The 15,311-nt window shown below is 28.1% G+C and overlaps 1 protein-coding gene across 1 annotated transcript; it reads left to right on the top strand.

Annotated features, from left to right (window-relative positions):
- The first annotated feature begins 4,512 nt into the window (after positions 1–4,512).
- LOC130974250 (subtilisin-like protease Glyma18g48580) lies at positions 4,513–12,335 on the top strand. The gene is made up of 11 exons (XM_057899049.1): positions 4,513–4,635; positions 4,760–4,869; positions 5,547–5,644; positions 5,987–6,142; positions 6,368–6,491; positions 6,725–7,271; positions 9,470–9,564; positions 10,104–10,409; positions 10,611–10,740; positions 10,820–11,033; positions 11,578–12,335. The coding sequence occupies exons 1-11, from the start codon at positions 4,543–4,545 to the stop codon at positions 12,120–12,122; spliced, it is 2,418 nt and encodes an 805-aa protein (XP_057755032.1). The 5' UTR covers positions 4,513–4,542; the 3' UTR covers positions 12,123–12,335.
- The last annotated feature ends 2,976 nt before the right edge of the window (positions 12,336–15,311 follow it).

The following is a 15,311-nucleotide window of genomic DNA, read 5'->3' on the forward strand; positions in this document are numbered from 1 at the left end:
CACACACATTATAGTATTTAAAATAATAAAAGATTATTTATAACAATTTTTTTTATTTTTGATATGATTAAATATTATTTTTTATATATTTTTTAAAAATTATTTAATTATTCATTATCTCCTATTCAATTGTGAAATTTACTTATTATAGTATTTATGGTATAAATTTTTTTTTTTAACATAATTACTATATTCAAGACCATTTTAATAAAAGATATTAATACAATATATTATATAGATAATATATTTTTATCTTAAATATTTTTTTAAAAATTACTAATAATTTAAGTTGTATTTAATTAAAAAATTAAATTTTAATTTAATTATTAACTAATTAGCTAGTATCATAAAGTTAATTATTATTATTTTTATAAATAGTTTATTTATTTATTTTTAATTTTTAACAAAATATTATACATCAATATACATAAAAGTAATTATTATTTTATATTAAATTTAACAAAATATTTTTTAATATAAAACAGAAAAAGAATTATATTTTATATTAAAAAAAAACATAATATAATAAAAAGACAAATATATAAAACAAAATATAATTATTAATATTTTTTTCAAAATCTTTAATTTGTAGGGACAAATGTCTCCTCTTCTTTATATTTGGGTAATTGGGTCCATTCCTGCACACACATACACATAAAACTCACGTAAAGTTAGACTAGTCGTATATAGGATAAGAAAAATAAAATCGTATACCAAATTTTCTCTAAAAAGTTTAGAATAAAACTCATATAATAGATATACGTATACTCTAAGTCGTTACAGACTTAAATTAACGAAATCCAATACTGCTAATATACGAAATACGGACACTTTATTAAGTTATCGTGTTTACAGATTAGATATATTTTGAACACAATATTTATTGATATTTGTTCGATATGCATATCTATTGTGTCTGAATTATGTCTTAATAAAAAATAAAAAAAATTTTTTGAACACATTTAAATATATCTAAATACCATTACGTGTTAGCATGTCCAATTTTATTCTTAAAATATATTCTTAAAATAAATTTAGATATAATATATATTATTATTTATTATAATAAAAAATATTTTAAATATTTAATATAATTAAAATAAGATATTAAAAATAATTAAAAATTAATTTATATTTTAATATCAATAAAATATCACAATATCATTACGATTTATCTAAAAGATACTTTATATTTTATATGTGTGTATTTTTATATCTTATAAAATTTTAAAATTTATGTATCAATATGTCTCATATTATATTATATCTTGTATCTATGTTATTGTCCGTACATCACAGTAAATTTAGTTTTTTTTCAAATTTTCGCCTTTGTGTATATCGGAAGTGATCTAATATATATATATATATATATATATATATATATATATATATATATACTTCCTCATCCAGTTAATAGACTTATTCTCTCTACAATTCTGCATCAGGTGAAACCCAATTCTATCTCTTGACTTCTTGCTCGATCGAAGATATCAAACATAAAATATACATATATAAGGCATGCATGCATGGTTCGTTCGATTGAGTGATGGACTTAAAAAATTTTATTAATAGAAATAAAAAAATATAAAATAAATTTTAGGTATAAATGTATTTTTTTTTGTTTTTTGTAGTATTTTATAAGTTAAGAATGAATTTGTCGTAGATCTACATTTTGTTTAAAATTTTATTGCGAGATAATGAGTTGTTATATATACAAGATAAAATTTAAATTCAAAGTAAATGACTAAACTAATCACTCGACTATCTCAAGTTGGTTTAGATATATTTAAATTTTAAATTAAAATTATTTATGTATTGAAAAAATTAGCACTACCACATGTAAATGTCTGTACATACATTTATTATAGTATTTAAAATAATGAAAAAATAATTTCACACACATTATACTATTCAAAATAATGAAAAGATCATTTATAACAATTTTTTCTTTATTTTTGATATGATCAAATATTATTTTTTATATGTTTTTTAAAAATTATTTAATTATTCATTATTTCCTATTCAATTGTAAAATCTACTTATTATAGTGTTTATGGTATACATTTTTTTAACTAAAGTAATAATTACTATATTCAAGACATTTTAATAAAAGATATTAATACAATATATTAATATATAGATAATATATTTTTATTTTAAATAATTTTTTAAAAATTATTAATAATTTAAGTTGTATTTAATTAAAAAATTAAATTTTAATTTAATTATCAACTAATTAGTTAGTATCATAAAGTTAATTATTATTATTTTTATAAATAGTTTATTTATTTATTTTTAATTTTTAACAAAATATTATACATTAATATATATCAAAATAATTATTATTTTATGTTAAATTTAATAAAATATTTTTTAATATAAAAAAATAATTTATATTTTATATTAAAAAAACATAATATAATAAAAAGACAAATATATAAAACAAAATATAATTATTAATATTTTTTTAAAAATAATTTGTGTGGACAAATGTCGCCTCTTCTTTATATTTGGGTCCGTACCTGGTTGGATTATATGTCTCTCTATTTTCGTATTACGTATTACCGTTTGTGCGAATGGTATGTCTTTATTCTCTGGTACTTGTTTTGTCGGTGCCTTTGATTGGTCTGATTTGGAGTTTTAAGTTGGTGTCTCAGTCTTAGACTATTAGTACGTGAGACTGTGAGAGATTTATATAAGCTATGCTTCGTATTGCATCATTCTCTTTTTAATTGGACTAGTTTTCAGCTTTTTTAATTGTTAAAAAAAAAATTAAACTAGTTTAATTAACGAATTAGTATAAAATGATTTGTAATATATTTAATTATAACAGGGTTTATTGGTACAAATTAAATTAGTAATACATAATTAAATACTCTCCACTAGTATAAAATTATTTTTTATAAACATATATAAATAATAAATTTTAAAATGATTCTTTTTACAATCTCTACTTTATCGTCACAGTCCGCACAATGATAGAACTATTCTTTTGAGGAGGAAAGATAGGTATGAAATTCCATTTATGGATTAATTTACTCAAATTATTCTACTTAATTTAAAGGATTTTTTTTAATTATAGTAAAACCGGAGTCCGAGTGGAAAAGAAAAGTCAGCCACCACTTAATAAATTTTAAAAAAGATAGGAAAACAAAGTTTTTTTTTTTTTTTTAAAGTTTGAGAATAAGCCTTATTCACATTTCAAAAGCGAAGATTCTGTGAAGCATTTTCCCAAGACCAATCGGAATGAGACAATAAACAAAGTAGGTGGGATTCGTGGATATTATGCAATTGTTTTTTTTTTAGTTTAAATTAATAGAAAGTATATAAACAGTTATATTTTTAATATATTTTTTATGCAAAATATTTTTCATTTCTTGTAAAAATTTTTATAATTTTTTTTGTCTTGTATTAATTTTTTTTATCCAATAAAAATTAAATTTTAATTTTTAAATTATAAAAATTCTGATATTATATTATAAAATTATTTAAAAAAAAACTTAAGTTAATAAGAATAAAGAGACACATTAGCTATTTGCCTAGTTCTAATTAAGTTTTCATATTTAATTACATTACATATAGATTCACTGTATGTAAAGTCAACTAAATCTGTTAGAAAAAATGAATATATTTTAAATAAAGCTAATAAAATATATTTTGAATAATAATATTATATAATCAATAAAATTTATAATATTTGGTCAACATTTGATTACAAAATTCTAAATTTTAAATTTTAATATTATAAAAATAAAATATTAATTAAATATTAACTAATATTAATAAAAAATATTAATCTCTTAATAATTTTTGTATATTTTTATTAGTGACTACTGATAAATATTATGCTTTAGACTTGTTTTTACACGTCAAAAATAGAGAAGAAAAGATTCCTACATATCGTTTTTGCATTTTAATACGAGTTTTAAGAGATTGTAATTATTTATTTTAATTTGTCGAGTTAAAATTATATATATACAAAATATATATAGTTTATTTTGAATAACAATTTAACTACGTTAAATATTGACATAAATAATTAAGCAAATACTTACAAATTATTGAAATGTAAAAGGTAAAAATATTTTATAAGATTATTCTTAATTAATTGATTTTACTATTTATTCTTTTTCTCTAATTGTTCAATAATATTTTCTCATTTACTATTCTAAAGTATATTATCATGATATTCGGATTGAGTCTTAGATTTTTTGGACATAGAATTCTGGTGATACTATGTCATGATATCACTTATCTCAAAAATTTAAGTTGATAGGAAGAGACAACGAACATGAATGATTATATTTCTAATAAATAGTATTGATATAACTGAAAAATATTTAATATTTTTTTAAGAAAAAAAATTAATATTACAGAATTTTTGTAATAAATAAATAATTATTTACAAACAAATAAAGTTTAGCATAATAAACAATAATTTTAAAAGCTTGTAAATTCAAATTAAATATGTTCTAAGAAGACCCTTTATATACAAACGCTAGCTTTGGGCACCAATCCATTTCCAAAGACGACTCCAAAAATATGGGGAGTTCCAAGTTTCACTACCTTCGCATTATTGTTTTATCATTTCTTCTTTTCACCTTCTTGCCAGAAGCTGTCCACGGCAGCAAAAAGGTATGACAAATTTGTTTGTTTTGATCAGTTCCCCATCATACATGGTTCTAATCTAAACATTTTTTTGGATTCTTATTCTGTTTTTGATAAAAGCTTTAGATTGTTATTAATCTCTGTTTTACAGTGCTACATTGTGTATTTGGGAGCACATTCTCATGGCCCAAGCCCTACCTCTCTTGACATGGAAGCCGCCACATCTTCTCACTATAATTTGCTAACTTCAGTTCTGGGAAGGCATGAAAATATGGGTTTAATTTTGATTAAATATACTGTTAACATAATTTTTTACTTATTTATTATTTTGACAATTCGATCATCAAAATATAAACCACATTGACTACTACGCTACTATTTTTAATAGATTTAATTATTTTATTAATTCTTATAATTATACCAAATTTATAATTATATTTTTATATAATTTTTTTAATTGAGTTTTTACATTGTTTTTAATTTATAATTAAATTTTTGTCAATGTAAAAAATATTAGATTTAATATACAAAACAAAAATTTTGCAAATTAAAAGTACTCATAATTAAGAATATAATTAAATCTTTGATCACATATTTTTTAAAATAAATATTTTATTAATTTTAATATTTTTTATATAAAATAACTTAATTATAAAATTAAAAACTGATGTAATTAAAAAAAATATAGACTTAGTTACAAATTTATTAAAATGATATGAATTAGCAGAATAATTAAATCTTTCTAATGTACCACCATTGTCATCATATGGTACTATTAAAATTTAAAACTTCCAGGATTAGTATAATAAATTCATTAAGAAACTAATAATTACTGTACATTAACAGTGTAAAATTAGAGTTTAAATTATTTATCAAGCTATGATAACCTAAATACTATTAGTAATGGATTAATTATGCAAGCTTGAATATTATAACAGCCATGAGAAAGCGGAAGAAGCAATGATATACTCATACAATAAGCACATCAATGGCTTTGCCGCACTACTTGAAGAGGAAGAAGCAGCACATATTGCAAGTGAGAAAGCACTTTTATTATTGTTGATACAAAAATCTATTTGGATACTAAAATTAATTATTATGCATTTATATATAAATATATATAATTTAATATATATTTTATATTAATAGCTAATTTTAATATACTTTTATTGTTGATAATTTACCTGCCAATAACAGTGTTTTCACTTTTCAACAAACTTTGAAGTATGTAATAATATATAATTGCCCACTCACCGTCACTCTTAATAATTAGTCCAAATAAAATTAAAAAACACTTATTTTAGACCAAATAATTAAAGAGAATATATTCTATATTTCAAATAGTTGAAAATTGAGAGGTGTGTTTTGAGTGGGACAGAAAAGCCAAATGTAATATCGGTGTTCTTGAGCAAGGAGCACAAACTTCAAACAACAAGGTCGTGGGACTTTCTTGGACTAAGAAGAGATGCTAAGAACACGGCATGGCAAAAGGGTAGATTTGGTGAAAATACAATCATCGCCAACATTGACACAGGTAGTATATTATAATTTAGTTTTCTTCTTTTAATCCGATCATTATTTCTCTTGTTATGTGAGATGTGGTAATTAGTTGCCGATTTAAAATATTTGCTTAATTCTTAATTAATATATATGAACATATATATTAAAAGAAGATGTGGAATGTATAAAGACTTTTTATTAGAAGCTGAAAGTAACATAACAAGATTCTTGAATACCCTTGGGATTGCGCCATGTACAGGGGTTTGGCCCGAGTCCAAAAGCTTCCGGGACGGAGGATATGGCCCCATCCCTTCAAAATGGCGCGGCGGTAAAGCCTGTCAATTGGACAGAGTCCATATTTCCCCCAAAAATCTCTGCAACAGGTTATTATTATATTTATTTACTTTTTCTTCTTGTATGGTTCTCCCTACCAAAGTTACCATTTTCAATATAATTTATTTGGCGTGGTCGCGGGGATACTCCAATAAAAATGATTAGAATAATCTTCATATAAATTATCATGTTGAAATGTTAAAACACATATCGTTTCAAATGATTAACATTTTCCTCTAGCACGAAACTAAGGTGAGTTGATAATGGATTTTGCTGTGAGCAGGAAGCTAATTGGAGCAAGATTTTTCAGCGATGTGTATGAGGCAGCAAATGGGAAGGTGAATCCAAATGAGCGTACAGCGCGTGACTTACAGGGGCACGGGACCCACACTCTATCAACGGCCGGGGGAGAATTCGTCCCAGGAGCACATGTGTTTGCAGTTGGTAACGGCACCGCAAAGGGTGGGTCTCCAAAGGCCAGGGTTGTAGCGTACAAAGTGTGTTGGTCCAGAACAGACGAAAACAGTTGCAACGAGGGCGATATCATGAGCGCAATTGACCAAGCCATCAACGACGGCGTTGATATCATCAATCTCTCTGTCGGTGGCCGACGGGGTGTAACCGCTGAAGATATATTAACCGATGGGGTCACCTTAGGGGCTTTCCATGCCATGTCTAACAACATTCTGTGCGTCGCATCGGCTGGAAATGATGGACCTTATCCCGGCACTGTTGTCAATGGGGCTCCTTGGATATTCACTATTGGTGCTAGCACCATTGACAGGGACTTCACCAGTACCATTACTTTTAGTGACGGTCACAAAATCATAGTATGCATCATCATCATCATCATCATCATCATCATCATCATCATCATCATCATCATCATCATCATCATCATCATCATCATCATCATCATCATCATCATCATTATCATTACTTTTTGAGTTTTTTTTAAAAAGATTTTATAAAAAATAAAAATAATTTTATATTTAAATATATTGTGTAAAAAGATCTTTTTATTTATCAATTATGTTTGGGTATAACAATATAAAAATATTTTTTTATTTATTTATTATATAAAAAATATCTTTTTTTAAAAAAATATCTTTTTTTATTTTTCTAGTACTTTTATTTATGGCCCCAAACAAGTACTAAAATTAACCCAATAAAATAAAAATAGGTTAAATTACACAGTTGGTCCCTACACTTTCAGTGAAATTGCAAATTAGTCCTTACACTTTAAAAGTTTATAATTGGGTCCCTAAAGAGAATTAAAATTTGCAATTTAGTCCCCGCCGTTCAAAAAGTGTTTGATTTACAGAATATTCTCAGAATATTCTGTATTTTGAACACGTGAGCTGCACATGTTTGCAATAGGGACCAATTTGCAACTTTAGTCAAAGTATGGGGGCCAACCGTGTAATTTAACCATTTGAAAATGACAAAAAACTCCCTAGACTATCTGAATCCACCCTACCCCTCCCCAGCTCTCTCACTCTCACTTTCTCACTTTTCAAAATGGCACCCCAACCCCAACGCTCTCTGTCTCTCATGCAAGATTTAATTCATAGCAAACTATATGTGACTAAACCCTGATTCCTTAGACCTTTTTAGTCTCCTCTAAAATTCATTAACCGCCAATTCCTTGGTCACTTAATTCCAATTAGAGAGTGAAGTTCAATTCTAGTTATATGCCACAAAAACCCTAATTATCCAAATATAAGAGGATTATATATCACGTAAAATATATATTTCCTAAAACTAAATAATATATTTTCTTATTTTTAAATAAAATAAAATTTAAATCATAATTAATAGGAGTGCGTGCTTGCTTCTTGGAGAGTTGGGGACCACTTGATTCCTTAATAGTCCACGCCTAACTTGAGAAATCTCAAGTTAGGCGCAGCCTTGGCAGAATTGATGGAAAAGAAGTATGGACTATTATACATCATTAGAAAGCTCAGGAAGTTAGCTTTCCAACGCCACTAGAATCGCGTCAATTAGACCTCTATAACTCGAGTTATTCATGTTTGAGTGCAGAGAGGTCAGGGTTGACAACATCATTCGCCTTCTTCTCTTTTTCTGTGAAAACTCCATCAAATCCATCCGAATACTACCTAAAATAAACATAATTGCACACAACTCAAAGTAGCATCCATAGTGGCTAAAAGATAATTAATTATTGATTAAACTCTACAAATTAAATGCAAATTCACTAGAAAAATGTAGGAAAGATGGTCACGCATCATTCGCCTTTCATTTATCGTCGGTGTTCAGTATTGGGATTGGAAGAGAAGAAAAAGTTGTCGGATGAAAGAGGCGAGATGGAGGAAGGAGGCAAGACTCGACTTGTGAGCACAAATGCGGTGGATCCGGCGTAGCGACGGTGAACCGAGGTGACAGATAGAGAGCGGTAGGGTTCGGTGTCGTTTTAGAATGTGAGAAAGTGAGAAAGTGAGAGTGAGAGAGTTGGGGAGGGACGGGGTAGGTTCAGATAGCCTAGAGAGTTTTTGGTCACTTCAAATGATTAAATTCTACAGTTGATCCCCATACTTTCACTAAAATTGTAAATTGGTCCCTGTTGTCAACATGTGCAGCTCACATGATCAAAATACAGAATATTCTGAGAATATTCTGTTAAATCAAACACTTTTTGAACGGCGAGGACTAAATTGCAAATTTTAATTCTCTTTAGGGACCCAATTATAAACTTTTAAAGTGTAAGGACTAATTTACAATTTCACTGAAAGTATAGGGACCAACTGTGTAATTTAACCATAAAAATATACTACACTCTTAAATTATTTACCTAAATCTTAATATTAGAATAATCATCTGCACACCTAATAAATTGAACATCTAATATATTTATTATTCACATTATTTAATATTTTTATTGTCTATAAATACTTTTCCATTTCATATACTCATAATTACTTTATTGTTTATTATTATATATATGTTTTATATGTCATTTGATTATAGATTTTATATTAAAGTTTAAAAGTACTTATTCAATTTTTAGGGAGGCAGTCTTTCCGTAACATTGCCACCTGACGAAGCCTTCGATTTTATCCTTGCTACGGATGGTAAACTTGCCAATGCAACAATCAAAGATGCGTAAGTACGCTTTTTATTTTTGATACGAAAGAGGATGGGGTGATAAAACATTGTGGAGAAGAAGGATACTTTTTCTACATGTGTGTCCAAGGGTGTTTTAGTAGAATTCGGAGAATTCGTTTTGATTTTAGAAAAAAAATAAAAAAAAAAAGTCTAAGCGGAGGGTCCATTTTGGTTTTAGAAAAAAAAAAAATAAAACTAATGTGACGGTCCGATTTATGTTTTTAAAAATAAAAAAAAAATTAATATTAAAATCTGTCAGATTTTTATTTTTAAAAATAAAAAAAATAAAAAATACAAATAAGACCCTCCAATTTAAATAATATCCAAAAAAAATATCATATAGAAAAAAATACTTAATTTTTTAATAACAATGTATTACCCATATATTTAATCAATATAAAAAAAATTAGTCGCGTAAGTGCTCTTACTGCGATTTGTATTTTTATGTATTTACTCATAAATTTGGCATACAAACGTGTCTAATTAAACGCCTGTTTTTCAACCATTTTTTCCCTTATTGCTGTGTACTTGTGCAGTCAATTTTGTAAGCCAGGAACACTTGACCCGGCTAAAGTTAAAGGCAAAGTTGTGAATTGCATCAGAAAAGATAATATAAAATCAGTTGTTGAGGGTTTGGAAGCCAAATCCTCGGGTGCATTGGCAATGTCGTTGCAAAATCAACAGCAACAAGGGAAAACACTTACCGATGAGGCTCAGATGGTGCCTAGTGTGAGTTATCATAAGAAGTCATCAAATTCAGGAACAAATCTTGGTGGTCAACCTCCAAAATCTCCCCATCCTCCTAAAGTGCCTACTACTTATTATGACGTCATAACTGCCACGTAACTACAAATCCTTCTCTTTCGTCGTTTTACTTTACAAGAAACTAATAGTGTCAAAACAAAAAACTAGCATCAGCACTGTATATTAATTCTGGAAAGAAATAAGCTAATGAGCTAAACAATGCAATGAACATTTCCAATATAGATCTCTCAGTACAACAACCTATAAGTGCAATGCACTAAAGATAGTTGCCATTGCAGCGCTCCACCGAGCCCGTCTCTTACAGTAAAGCTCTCCCCAGCAAAAACAGTGATTGGAAGGAAGCCAGCTCCAGTGATGGCTTCCTACTCATCAAGAGGACCCAATAAGATTCAGCCATCCATACTCAAGGTACGTATGTATGTACGTATATACATAATACGATCTTTAATTACATGTGACTGGTTTTGGTTTTTGTTTTTTGTTTCAGCCTGATATAATTGCACCTGGAGTGAACATACTTGCTGCCTATTCACTAGGCACAAGCCCCACTACCCTCCAACAAGATCCTCGCCGGTTTGAATTCAATGTGCTTCAAGGAACTTCTATGTCTTCTCCTCATGTTTCTGGTATTGCTGGACTTCTCAAAACTCTGCATCCTACTTGGAGCCCCGCAGCTATTAAATCAGCAATTATGACTACTGGTACTAATATATATACGTATACAATTACTAATATTCTGAAGTGGGTTGGCTACCGTTACACTGAATTTGGGTTTACACAAACTTTGTTACATGGATATTAAAATTTATAATTAATAGATCATTGATATATAAAACCGGTTTTTATCGATTTTTTTACCAATTTTTTATTATATTTTTGCATGAAACACATTGGCAAAATGACAATTTTTTTTTATTAAATTACTCGATTTGGTCTGATTTTTAAAACAGTGATTTGGATACTATGTATTTTATTAATTAAATAACTGTCTCTTCAAATTTTATAATACTCTTCAAAAGTTATATTGTTAAGTATTAGTGGGTTTATTTATTTATTTATTTTTATTTTTGAGTCTTTATGTATATTTATTGTTTTAAGTGTTCCAATTATAAGGTTGAGCCTTTATTCAATTATACATTAAAATGTTGAGCCCTCAATTTAAAGTTATGCCTTACTTATACATGAGAATTTTTTTCCCATAAGATATGTTTAACCTATTCATTGTATGTGCTTCGTTGCTTGCAGCAACCACAAGGGACAACACAAACAGGCCAATCCAAGATGCATTTGATGACAAGTTGGCTGGTCCTTTTGATTATGGGTCAGGACATGTTCAACCAGATCTTGCAATAGAGCCAGGATTGGTTTATGATATAGGATTGAAAGATTACCTCAACTTCTTGTGTGCCTCCGGATACAATCAAGAACTCATCTCAGCACTTAATTACAATAGCACTTTCGTTTGTAGGGGAAGTCATAGCATAAATGACTTGAATTACCCTTCTATTACATTGCCAAATCTTGGGTTGGATCCGGTAACAGTTAAGCGCACACTCACAAATGTAGGGCCTCCTGGCACATACAATGCAACTGCCAAAGTGGATGGATCCGAAGTTACTGTTGTGCCCAATTCCTTGACCTTCACGAAGATGTATGAAAAGAAAGCATTCAAGGTTATTGTGCAGACATCAAGTGTGATACAGCGTTACAAATATCAATTTGGTGCATTGGTATGGTCAGATGGAAAGCACATAGTTAGGAGTCCTATTACCGTCCGGCGCCGAAACTGAAATTATTTTTTAAGATCTTCCTCTAAAATGTTTGTGTTATGGCTAGCTGGCTGTACTGGTTAGCATGCAGATGAATATATGTAACAATAATGGGGCTTTATATGTTAATGTTACCACGGTGTTGTGTGCTTTGTAATAATTCATGCTTCTTGCGTGAGAATGAGTGATAGTAAAAAAATTTCAATCTCCAAATTGTGCTTAACTCTAATTAAAATTTCTATAAGGTAGTCAAAAAATGGTTTTCAGTATTGGACAATGATGAATTCCCATCCTTCTAAGGGTAGTGAACATTACATTTTAAGATACGAAGATTTTTTTACCTTTTTTCCTGGAGGTTAAATCACTTCACACTATTATCTAATGATTTTGGGTGGTTACCAACTTGAAAAAAATGTTTATAAAGTAGATAAAATATGATGTGAAATTTCCTACTAATGACCCCTGCTGCTGCTATATAGTTTGGGTCTCAGGTCGGATAGTCCGACAGCACATGATTACGGTCATCAAGACAAATAATATTACACATTTATATCTTTTTTATAAATCAAGTCTAATTAAATTAAATAATAATACTAGTCATAACTAATTTTTGTTATATTAAACTAATTTAATTAAATTTATTTAATAAAAAACCTTACATGTATCACATTATTCTTTTAAAATTGAGTCAAAGTCGAATTTCGTCTCTTATTGTTTCAGACACAAAATTTAGGTCAACAGATTTGAATCATTATGTTAACAATTTTAAACTTTACTTTTAAAATATTATTTCTAAATACAATTCTTTTTCTTAATTTATTTATCTAAAATGACTTTTGTTAGCAAGTGCTCTGATAAATAGTTAATTGACATTTGTTTAATACAGAAGGTAAGATTTTAAAAATCTGCAATGGTATAAAATTCATACCCTTTTTTCGTATAGTCCTTCCATTTTTTAATTCTTAGCAAAACTCTACCTAAAATAAATTATTTCTCTACTTTTGACTTTTTGAAAAGCGATTCCAGTATTCCACACTTATTTAGACTATCTTTTTTTTTGGGCAATCAGTGAACAAACTTCTCTTTCAGACGTGAAATCCACTTCATATACCTGTGCTAACTAATATAAAGCAGTGTAGATTTTTCCACATTACTTACCATAAAACACAACACACGGCTTTGATTCGGAAATACAGAAATTAATGAGAAGAGAAATTAAAGACAACCATGTAATCTTACTTCATAATCAAATTTTATTAAAAAAATATAATCGAAATTGAGAAATACTATGTAAACAATATAATTATTAGAAATAATAATGATATTTACATTCGCATTTATAATTAAATTAGATTATTCATATTAATAGTCAAAATTTATAAATAATATAATCATCAAATTATATTTATATTTATATTTATAAATCAAAATATGAATATAAATAAAGAAAAGTTACAAAAACAAAAATACCGTAGTGGCTAATTTTTTTTTATATTACAAAATTTTATTTACTATGCTAAAAAAGTTTGATTATTTCGCTATTATATTAGCCACTAATGTAATTTTTAACTAAATTAACTAGTTTTCTGAAAAAAAAAAGGATTACTCTGTTAAGGAAAGTTTGATTATTTTAGTAGTTAATTATTCTACTAAAAAATCATATGGAATACGCATAAATATAAACAAATTTATGGTAATTGATTTCTACTATTTATAGAACATTTTTGTAAACAAATTTAATTAAGAAATATCCTAAGAATAATAGTTATAAAAATAAAGTAAAAAGTTAGTTTTGATTCTTTCAATACATAAAAAAAACTTAACTATTTAATTAAATAAGATAAATTTTGATTTTTTTTTAATTTTTTATGTTTTTAAAAAATAATATATATTTAATTTTTTTATTCTTTTAAGTATTAGGAGAATGAATTATAATTTCTATTATTAATTCTTTAGGCTGTGTTTGTTTGATGTCTCTTATAAATTAAGACATAGAGACAAAAGTAAAAGACACAAAGACATGGACATTGATGGTTTTCAGTGACTAAGAGAAGGGGTGTTAAATCTTAGTCCCCTTTTTTGCTTGATTACAATTTCTGGTCTTTGAGGAGACTTTTTGATTTTTGTCTCGTCCCTAGCCACGAGATTTTTTTTGTCTCGTCACTTGGAACGAGATATTTTTTATTTTAGCTCCTGTGCAGCAGAAACAGAAATGGAGTAGAAGAGAGAGAAAATTACACCCAGATATATCCTGGTTCAGCAGCTAAGTGCAGTGCAGCCTACATCCAGTCTCCATCACAACAATGATGGAATTTCACTATAATCTTCCAGATTACAAACTCTAAAGTGCTAACCCAACTTACAAGGGGATTCCCACAGAATCATGAAACACAACATAGATGAACAAAGGAACTCTATGGACATCTATGGCTTTTTCTTTTAATTTTTCACTCTCTGCCTTTTTCCGCTCTATGATTTTTTCATACAAACCTCACTGTTTGCCTTTTTCCATGAGACTCAAGACATGACAAAATTAAACAGAAAAATACTAAACAGAATACATTGAAGGAGAAAAAAATCTGTAAGCTTAGGTAGCTCTGAGACTTCTGTGCTTTGCACTCTCAATGCTTACTTCTAACTCCTTGAATCAAACTGTGGCTGTTCACCTTTTTTATAGAAGGGAGAAGCCTCCACAGTTGAAACCAAAAACCAAGCTTAACTTCTTTTCCTTCACTTGTAACCGGTTCGGCCAGAAAGAGAGAAGAGGTAACCCATGCAAAAACCAACATGCAAATACCTCTAGTCCTTCCTTGGTCATCACTCTTCATCAATCCGAGCGCTCCATCCTTGGCTTGCTCTCCAAGATGGATTTCTGGCCCTTGATGCTTCATGATGATGATGGCTTCATCTGCTCAAATCTCTGCCTCCTCCATCACTTCGCCACTCTAGCTACTTCCTGTGGTGGTTGAGCAGAATCAGAGACAAGCCATCCCTCCAAGAATCTCCTCCATACTGGCCGAATCTCCTTCTACCATTTTTGATATGAAGAAGCCAAGATCTCATCACCATATCTTACCATTCATGGTTGAAGATCTTAGCCACTACATTTTTTATGTTTTCTTGCCATCATCATGATGGTCTTGAGACTTGCCTTCCCTTCCTTTTCGGTGAGTAGGTGTAGCTTCCACGGTTTCCTGGGTATTGACCGAA

Source organism: Arachis stenosperma, chromosome 4 (assembly GCF_014773155.1).
Source record: "Arachis stenosperma cultivar V10309 chromosome 4, arast.V10309.gnm1.PFL2, whole genome shotgun sequence".
Taxonomy (NCBI): Eukaryota; Viridiplantae; Streptophyta; class Magnoliopsida; order Fabales; family Fabaceae; genus Arachis; species Arachis stenosperma.